Source organism: Dipodomys ordii, unplaced genomic scaffold, assembly GCF_000151885.1.
Source record: "Dipodomys ordii isolate 6190 unplaced genomic scaffold, Dord_2.0 Scaffold2, whole genome shotgun sequence".
NCBI lineage: Eukaryota > Metazoa > Chordata > Mammalia > Rodentia > Heteromyidae > Dipodomys > Dipodomys ordii.
In genome coordinates, this window is record NW_012267218.1 from 27123432 (window position 1) to 27133882 (window position 10451).

The following is a 10451-nucleotide window of genomic DNA, read 5'->3' on the forward strand; positions in this document are numbered from 1 at the left end:
CCAGGACCACACCTGGAGTTGGGATCTCAGGAAATGCCCCGAGGGCCAGCCCACATCTGCTTTTAAGCATTTTGGGCTAGGCTGGAGAAAGGGGGAGGCTGGGTGTTGGTTTTAGCCAATGATTGTTACAAGAAATGCTCACCTTTACTTTAAATTTCCCACCAAGGTTTTGCTGGTGGGAAGCAGGAGAATAGAACAAAGCGTGGTGATGGTCCACTGGGTTAGGGCTTGCATTGCTCAGAAAACAGCAGAAGCAGAGTTACAGTTACAGGGTTACGGAGTTACAGTTACAGTTACTAGCTAAAGTAACAAGTTACCAGGGAAGTCTTAACCACAGCATCCTTACATTTATATCTTAAAATCATTCATTATCCATTTTACATAATTCAAGTCAAAAATCATAGTCCATCTTTATGTCCTCCACCATATCAGTGGCTAAGGCTGGGTAGCAAGACTGAGGGAGGCAAAGAATACATGTTCAACCAACCATTAACTATTTCTCTGCTTCTGTAACCCTCGACTGACAGCCCAGATGCTATCAGGTCAGCTGAGGGAAAAGCTTTTCTGCTTCCGCTTTTCTGCTTCCACTATTCTGCCCAGCGGGGCGGGGGGGGGGAACATCCAATGCCAAGACTTTGGAGCAGACAAAACAAGCAGGAGGCTGATCCAGGGCCCCACACCAAGTGGTCAGAGCTGTCTAATTTTATTGGCAACAGAGGGAGACTGGCTTGCATGGAAACTCAGGGTCTTAACAGGTGTGTAGCAGACGTCGTCAGTGTATGGATCACTACTTACCTGTTGAATGTTAATTTTGAACTGAGCCAGGAGGCACATACTATGTTTACTTTCCCAGAGGAGAAAAAAACACATTAAAAAAAAGTTGTTTACTTAAGGTCACTCAGCTAGTTGCTAAAACATGATAGGCTCACAGGACTTGTGAAATGAGGAAAAAGTGGAGGGATCAGATGTCTTGGTTTGAATCCTAAGCCAGGATCCTTGCAGCTGCAGACATACTAAGTGTAGTACCAGTGGGGAGGACACTAGACCCTTCTCAGTCCTCCTCCCACTGTCACCGATTCTCAATCGTCAGCTCACCTCCGGACAGAGTTCCTGTAGAACTAAAGAGACTGCTTTGCTTGCATTATACAACTCCCACTTCTCCTCTGAGCTTAGAGATGGCTCCTGATAGTAAAACATGTGTTACATGGCTGCTTCACCCCAGCAGTCTAGGGGGAAGAACTGTGTGAAGCCTGTGTGACTGAACTCCCTGTGAAATGAGGCAAAGGCTATTCAACCTACCAGAGCAAAAACATTCCCTGACAGAAAATTGTGACATCATGATCGGCTCATAAACATTTCCAGCTGGGCCCTGGTGGCTCACTATTCAGGAGGCTGAGATCTGAGGATCGAGGTTCAAAGTCAGCCAGGGCAGGACAGTCCATGAGACCCTTATTTCCAGTAAACCACTCAGAAAACTGAAATGGTGCAGTGGCTCAAGTGGTAGAGCGCTAGCCTTGAGCTGAAGAGCTGAGGGACAGCGTTCACACCGAGTTCAAGCCCCGATGACTGATAAAAAAAAAGTTTCCAGCAAGCCAGGCAGATGGTTCTTCCCCTAGTGCCACGTCTCCAGCTCCCTGCCCCTCAGTCTTGACCTCGTTTTTTAGGTAGGAAGACAGGCCAAATCTTTTCCAATTATTTTGAGGTTAGTAGCATGATCCAGGAACACTGCTATTCTAGCTTCTTTAAGCTGACCCAGCACCAATGTCAGCCTGATGCCTGTGCTAGGTCCAAGCTTCCCTACAGACCACAAAACACAAATGGAAAAAGATCTTGACTCTCAACTTGGCCCTGAGGCAGCATCATGAGTCTTCGATGGAACCTCCCTCCCTCCCCTACCCCAATTCCATCATTCAGCTCCCATCCCACTGTGGCAACAAATTGAGGTGAAAAGACACCTTTCTTTTAGTTCCTGTGGACCTTTGCCCATTTAATTCCACACATTTAGATGTCTGTCTGCCTGGATTGGAGGTTTTCTCTATGCTTACTTCTCTGCTGATCATGGGCCCCTCAAGGGCTGGAGATCATGTTTCATGAAATAAGCCAGACTCAAAGTCTTTTCTCTCATAGGTGTAATCAAGATTTTTAAAAAACATGGAAATAGGGGCTGGGAAGGTGGCTCAGTGGTAGAGCGCTTGCCTTGCATGCATGAGGCCCTGGGTTCAATTCCTCAGCACCACATAAGCAAAAAGAAGCCGGAAGTGGCGCTGTGGCTCAAGTGGTAGAGCACTAGCCTTGAGCTGAAGAGCTGAGGGACAGCGCCCAGGCCCAGAGTTTGTGCCCCATGACTGGACCCAAAAAAACAAACAAACAACAAAAACCATGGAAATAAAAGGTAGACTATTTGGGAAGAGGAAAGGGACCAAAAGGAGGAAAGAGGCAGGCCAATGAAGTGTAGTATCGCCCCTATTACCTTCTCATAATAGAATATAAGTACATTATATATGAGTATGTCATAGTAAAGCCAATTATTTTGTACTAGTATTTCCTAGTATTTCTTAAAATCAGCCTCCAGTTTTCTTTTTTTCTTCTAAGACTGGGACTTGAATTCAGTACATGATGCTTTTGCTCACTGGTTAGCACTATACCAAATAAACCATGTCTCCAACCCCCTTCAGGGCTAAATTTGACAGGAGAAAATCCTCAGGTTGTATTTCCATTTAAATCTCAAAATCCAAAGGGAAGGGGCAACATTGTCCAAAAAGAAATGTACTCTTTATCTGATTTACGTAATTGTAACCCCTCTGTACATCACCCTTGTAATAACAAATTTAAAAAAATCTCTAAATCCAGAATCAGCTATTTCCAGCATCTTTATTATATGTTCACAGAACAACTCTGCTCTTGAAAATGCATCTACGGTGGTTGGCACCTGTTGCCTGCTTCTCTTGTCCACAAATGGGGTTATTTGCTACTAAGAAATTTAATTTCTTTTGCAAGGCAAAAATAAAAACAAAAACAACCATCAATAGATTGGTGTCTTTTGGATATCTCCCACTTGGCAAGTCCCCCAATTTTCCCTCAGTTCTTGCTCCTCCCTTCCCTAAAGGACATGCAGATAGTAAGCACCTTCTTCTCCGTCTCATTACCTTTTGGGTGCTCAAATGTGAGTCAAGTCTGGTCATCAAACAGAAACAATACCAAGAGATAAGTAAAGAGACACTCATATAAGGTATGCACTAATAAAAATTTATTATCAGAAAACAAATCAGAAATTTTTAAACAATTCACAATTAAAGTGGAAAGAGACAAAATTATAAGGCAGCCATCCATGGAATGATTTCATGTGTACAAAGTATCCAGAAAAAGAGACACTTAAGATCACTGTCTAGGCCACAGAACCAGGGAAAATGCAGTGTAATCCCAGGAGACTCTCAGCTTGCCAGAAAACACTACCAGGCAAAGAGCAAAGCTAGTCTCTTTGTGTTAAGCAACTGTGTTTGATGGAACATATCTAGGACTCCTGAACAGCTAACTAGTCCTTTTCTGTAAGCCACACACCTCCTTCAGGTGTCCTGAGGTGAAATGAGATGTCTCAGGTACAAAAAGGTTACATCATTGGTTTTAATTTCATAGCATCTTTAATGTCACTCTTTGGGCAACATGGACCCTTCTCTACTGAGTAGAAATTTCTGTTTGCAAAGAAGGGTCCTCTATACAACTACCAAGGGTAGTTCTCTACACTGCAGCAGTTGGGGACAATTGTGGTCGTGATTCTTAATCTTTTGGGCTCAGAGCCCAAGAGACAGAAGAATCCCTTAGGGGCTTCTACTATTGACATTCTATAGTTCCCAGGGTCAATACCTATGGAACATGTGTCAGGGGCTTCACACACTCAGATACCTGTGTGTCCCCCTAGTTCGAATCTTCAAGGGAAAAACAACAAACTAGACAGTGACATTTAGAAGTAGTAAAAGCCACTATTACATTGTCTCCTTTCTGTAAGAAGTGACGCCTCAAAAAAGCCATACTCTTCCTTTTCTTTAGTGGTTCAAACTACCAGAACAGGCTGTTTTGAACTAGAAACTAAGAAGAAGAAGAAGGCTGATAAGAACACACAGCCTCTGTAGGTAGGAGTGTTTCCAAACTCTTCATATTGCAGTGCAAAACCACGGACCAAAAACCCCCAGAATCAAACCCACAACCTCACTATGGTGATGTGGGAACTGATGAGCAACTACTTGGAGAACAAATGAGGGGAGTAGTAGAAGTGATTTCAACTTAATTTGCCACTTAAAAGAATACCTGGAACCTGAAGAAAGTCTAGCCCTAACCAAGAAAAAAGACTCAAAATTCAGATTGACTTTGGTTATGAGGAAGGATGGACCATGTTTTTCATAATTTACTGCATCTCTTTGTGCCTATGATTTCATTTGTAATCATGGCAGCAACTAAATTTGCTAGTGTTTTCAAATGCGTTTGAGCATTAAGGCATCCACATCTAAGGAGGCAGTTTTAAACAGGAAAAGAAACAGTACTAAAATATGCTAAGAAGCGAACGTTGAGATGGCCTTTCTGGGAGACACAGCCCGCCACTTGAACAAGCTCTTCTTCCAGTGAAGGGGGCCTCTGCCACACGGTGTGGTTCCCTACTGCCTGAAGATGCATTGAGCCCTGTAAGATTTGTATGGCTATTTCTGCCTGCTGGCCAGGGGAAATATGAGTAGCTCCCAAGGCAGCAGCTTTAGGATCTGGGAAAGCCCACAACTTCTGAGAGCCTGTTAGTATTGAGGTCCAGAGGGGAAGGCAAATTTGGAAGTATGATGTTCAATCCTTACCAGAGCTCAAGGCCCTGTCCAGCAAGATATTCTGGCCAAACTTTTTAAGCGTGATGGCAAGGCACTGCTGAAAGAGGCTTTGGCCAGCAGAACAAATTTCTGATCATCACACACACTATGTAATAGAAATTACTTCTATCCAAACCAAACCAGACAGAAAGACCTGCTATTTACTTGACAAGTATGTTTCTAGAAAGAATCAAGGCAACCATACTTTAGAAGGACCACTGTTACTATGAATCTGGAGAGTCATTCAGACTCTCTCTTGGCTTGAACATTAGATGCCATGGTCGCCCACCACTATATAAAAACCGTTTTCTATTTATGCTACTTCTTTCCCTGGAGCCAGCAGAGGGCGCACAAGTGTAACTCCACAGCTGCGGACCCAGTGATGAAATGGGAAAGAAGAAAACGGGCATGCTGGCTTATGTGTCACACGAAATGTTTGTACAAATGACTAAATCCACTGTCCTCAAGAAACTATTCTTGGTTCCCTCTTAATGTAATGTGATTTCAAGTGGTACAAAAAATAAAAATAAATTATTAATACAGTATTACACACTTAATTGACAAAACAGGATTTATACAGATTTTGGCAAACATGGAAAATTACCTTAGTTTGTTAAACACTTCTGCTGTCTCAATTGTTTAAATTACCAGAGTATTAGTGACTGTGTCAACTCACACATGAGGAAGTGATATTTCCACAGCTGAACACAGCTGTGCTGGACACAAAAAATAACTTATTTGAAGGGACTAAAGGACAGAGACACTTTTATCTTCATCACCACAGTTCAAGGAGTGGGTGTCCTGATGAGAATTCGTCTCACACAGTACTGACATCACCACCAGCAGTAAGCAGCAAATTATAGGGAGGAGGAGCTAGAGGAGAAAGTTAGGAGAAAAGTATGGGAAATATGAAGACACAAGACACATGATTTCAGTAAGCTTTAAGCCAACGGGCAGACACTTCTCACTTATGATACAGCTAGACTTTCTTCATGCTACAGGTGCTTGCTTATGTGAGCAGACACAATGCTTCCCACGCTGGACAAGTGCCTTGCCAGAGGGACTGTCGACCTGCTAAAAGAAATACTTAAAAGAAGAAAAAAGAACAACACAGATTTTGATAGTCTTACTTTTAGCAAGATCATTAAAACATTGTCAATAACTATCCAAATTCACTTAAAATTTAGTATCCCTTAATTTCCAAAGATACTTTGTGATGGGAGTAAAATTAAAGCCTAGCCTGAACCTATGAGAACTTGGGTCCTTTAGAAATGAACTGGAGGCAGGTATTCTGCCAAGGAAACTTGAAAGAGATGCTATTAAACACTAGTCATATCTGCTGCACCGGTGGAAAGAATAGCAGGCTACATTCAGAGAGGCATATGCAAAGGAGGTGGTTAAGATTCTTTAGACATCCCCTTTCACTGGCTATCTCCTTTTAGAGAATGAGTGCAACTTTCAATGTGTCTTGCTCTGATTTTCCTTCTCTAATTTCAAATTAACTGCAATCACATTCCGCATGTAAGAGAATGGTGCTGTGGCCTTCTATCAAGGCATGTGGCATACATGCTAAAGCACCAGTCTTCCAGGGTGAGGACCATGTTAAAAATCAATGGGTAAAATGGCAGAGCCTCTAAGGAGAAAGACATTTAGCTTAATTACAGAACACTGTATTTTCATAATTACTATTTCCTTTTGAGTATGAAGTTCTCCACTTTTCTTTAAAATTAAATTCCATCTTCCCTGAGAATAGGGTTAAGAGAAACATCAGTACTCAATATGCCAAAGACCCTTTAAAAGACAACACAAGTCTCTACCTAATCACAATGTGTTGTTCCTACTCTACAAGCTTTTCCATTACTCCGGGGTTGACTCTCACCTCCCTCCGGACTCTGGGAACACGGGTGGAGATGGGCAAGGTGAGACAAGACACTGAGGAAGTGAGCAGCTGTCACAGGTTGGCTGTTCTCACTGGATGGCAAGCGACCATGGACTGACGCTGGAACCTGAACATTTAATGCTGGTGTCCTACTGACAGGATGAGTGGGATGAGACAACCCAGAACCAGGGCTGCCACCTCCAGGCGGCTGAGGCCTCTCCCTCCAGTGCTGTCAGCTTTGTGGCTGTGCCCCATTCCGCCCACCTCAGGGAGGACATGTACTGTGGCAACGTAAAGAAATGTCCCAGCAGAGAAAAGCATGGCTACTCCAGTAGCGTTGACCTCTGAAAGAGCTTCTTTACTGCTCTATGAGATAAAAGAGAAAAAGGAAACATTAAGTCAAGTAAAATTCAGGCTAAGTCCCAAACTAAATATTCACACCTGACACCTGGTATGGTCTCAGGCATGGGAGACATCTTGACATGCAAGTAGATCTAATCATTTATGGAGAGCTGAGGAACATCAGTGATGTACATAATTGCTTGATTTTGTCTGGTTGATGGTACTGGGGTATGAACTCAGAGTCCTATGCTTACTAGGCAGGCACTCTGTTGCTAAGCCATGCCTCTAGCCTCCTTTTCACTCATTTTTCTTTCAGTAGTCTAACTTTCCAACCAGGTGTGTGCCTGAGGCACATTCTGTCCATTTTAGGCTTTCCATAGTTGCTAGGATCACAGCTGTGTGCAGCCATAGCCAGCCTCACTGAGATGGAATCTTTCACCTAATTTTTTCTGCCCAGGCCAGCCTGGAACCATTATCCTGTTTTCAGCCTCTCCCACAGCTTGGGATGACAAGCATGTGACACTGCACCTAGCTATCAATTGAAAAGGAGTCTCAAAAACTTTTCTGTCCAGGCTGGCCTCAAACCATGACCCCCACATTCTCAACCTCCCAAGTAACTAGGATTGCAGGTATAACCACCAGTGTCTAGCTCACAAGCACTCTTTAAAATTTTATTTTAAATTGGAGGAAGGTGAGAAGAGAGTAAAGGAAATATAATGGAGGGTATAAACTTGTTCAAAGAATAGTGCAGGAAGTGGTACTGTGGCTACAAGTGACAGAGGGACAGTGCACAGGCCCTGAGTTCAAGCCCCATGGCTACCATCACCACCACCACCACCACCACCAAGAACCGTAACAGCAAAATACTGCATATATCTATGGAATTATCACAATAAACTCTCCTTGTACTAGATTGATGTATGCTAATCAAAGTAAAAATGTTTTAAATTTACATATATACATATGCATAAACTTATATATACATATATATTATGGGTTCAAAGTGATGTTATGATTTATGAAAGTACAATATGGAGTAATTAAATCAATCAAATTAATATCTCCATTACCTCAAATACTTTTTCTTTGTGGTGAGAGCATTTGAAATTTACCCACAACTTTACTAGGCAGGTGCTCTACCATCCCCCATTACCTACACTCTTTGGATGAAATCAACAGGTTAATGTAGACATTCAACTTCAGAAATCAATTCATTCATTCTACTACTACTTAAAAAGTGTCCTCTACACACTAGACTATAAGCCAAGTACCTGAGATACAGTGATAATCAAGATGCAATAGCCACCCCCACTAAGCTTAGACTATTTATACAATTAATTTCTATCTTTTCCATTAAAAAAGGCAAACCTATGGACTAATAAACAATTCAAATTTTAAGACCTTTCCACAGATGCAGTATGTAACTGCAATGCCTCCAGAATTATCAGGACCTTCCTGTAATAAGTTGTAAAACTTATACTGCTCAATGAAATAGAAGTCATAATTTAAAAGGAACTCTATACTGCTCACAAGCTCTTCAGGTGAATGGAAAGGGTTGTTTAACAATAACTTATTTGTAAGCAATCAAGACCAACAACCTTCACTAACAAACGTCACCATTGCTTAACTATCTTGTTATATATTCCTTTTAGTAGAGGTAAAAACCTCTATTCTGTAGTAAAAAGTTTACTATAGAATAATGAATCTCCTCCCTAGGAGGAGTGGAAGAAAGTAGTTCCTTCAAACCAGTACTAAGTTTGCTTCTAAGATTTTCCTCCTAAAGCTTGCCCACTGATATTTAGGCAAAGTGGGAAGGGTTGTTGCTAAGAACTACAGCCCAAGTAGACTCAATCACAAGGGACAGAAAGGTCCAGCTTGGAGGAGAAAGGGTGCTTGTGCTTGTGAGCTGACAAATGACAAATGTCATTTCAGATCTGAAGCTATGTTCAGTGAAAAAGAACTAGATATTCAATTTTTGCTAATATGACTGCTGGGAAGAGAACAATCTGAGTCAGCAGAAAACAGCCATCTTTGTTCACCCCCTACTCTAAGACTGCCATAGGTGCTTTATGTGCCTACCCCAATACCACACAGAGATGACTGTGACTGTGTATGCATTTGTGTAAACACTATTAGAACCAATATGAACAAGGAAATGTTGAAGGACTGATTTGGAATTAAGACATTTACTTTGAACAGGTGTTCACACCTATTTTGTGTGTGTGTGGGGGGGTGGTCATAGGGCTTGAACTCTGGGCCTGGGCACTGTCCCTCAGCTCAAGGCTTGGGCCACAGTGCCGCTTCCGGTTTTTGAGTGGTTTATTGGAGATGAGAGTCTCACGGACTTTCCTGCCCAGCTGGCTTTGAACCACGGTACTCAGATCTCAGCCTCCTGAGTAGCTAGGATTACAGGTGTGAGCCACCGGCACCCGGCTAAACCTAATCTTTGTCTTTAGTTTGAGAAAGTAATTTAGTTGGAAAACCAACATTAGGGATTTTAAGTTCTGGTAGATCTGACACATGTCTAGAAAAACAAGGGGTGCTCAGACTTACCTTACTTAGTCCTAAGAATGTCACCATGGACATAACTGGTGCTGCCAGTGCAAAGACCAGCAAGTGCTTTCTAATTCGATTCCGCTCCAGGCCAGCATGCATTAGGAAAGAAACCAGCCCAAATGCTGCTGGTGCCTGAGAAAGACAAAGTACCCTTATTAGTACCCTACAGAGATGGATTGCTTCTACATCAATATGTACATGTCATGATATGAAATCTGCTATCAAAAACCAAAGCACCAAGACTGAGCCCTTTTAAGAATTAATGTTCTAAACTAAGAAGAGATTCTACATGTTGTGTATGTGTTTTTTAGCTGGATAGAGAAACAGTCAAGGAGAGAAAAATACTTATAAAACAAAATATATGAAATATAGGAATCTAAAGAGAATTTAATAGTTCGGATGTATGCCCACCAAAACCCTCAAGTAGGAATTTAAGAAAATAGCAAGAAGTAGCTGTGAACAGAATTATGCAATTCTCCAAAATGATAGCAATTAAGAAGCTAAAAGACTTTTCCCATTCCAGAAAGGCAATATGGACCCAGAAAAGTTTTAATTTCAAATATATTCAACAGCAAATCTTGGCTTACCTTATGTAGCATTATTGCCACAAACACAATTAACTGCACACTAGTCTGTGAAGTAGAAGCTGCTGCTCCCAAAGCTACACCATCCGCTAAGTTTGGAAACAATAAAACATAAGATTCTATAAACAACAACAACAATAGCATAGGCTGAGTGTGTGGACTTTAGAGGCAGGTAGAGCTGGACCTAAGGCTGGAGCTACTTCATCTTTCTGAAGTTTAGCCCTCTCATCTTTTTTTTTTTTTTTT

General features: G+C 41.9%; 1 protein-coding gene across 2 annotated transcripts in view; it reads right to left on the reverse strand.

Moving 5' to 3' along the window:
- Positions 1–3225: 3225 nt before the first annotated feature.
- Positions 3226–10451, reverse strand: part of Slc39a9 (solute carrier family 39, member 9) — a 49342-nt gene continuing 42116 nt past the window's right edge. The window contains exons 5-8 of one of the 2 annotated variants that reach the window (XR_001175067.1): positions 10209–10294; positions 9619–9753; positions 6724–7089; positions 3226–5930 (exon numbers count right to left, since the gene is read on the reverse strand). Coding sequence is in view for 1 of the 2 variants with exons in the window: in XM_013016340.1 (XP_012871794.1) it covers positions 6859–7089; positions 9619–9753; positions 10209–10294 (452 nt within the window). In the remaining variant the exon portion in view is untranslated. Of the gene's footprint in view, positions 7090–9618; positions 9754–10208; positions 10295–10451 lie in introns of both variants that reach the window. The other variant, XM_013016340.1, reaches the window with a different exon arrangement.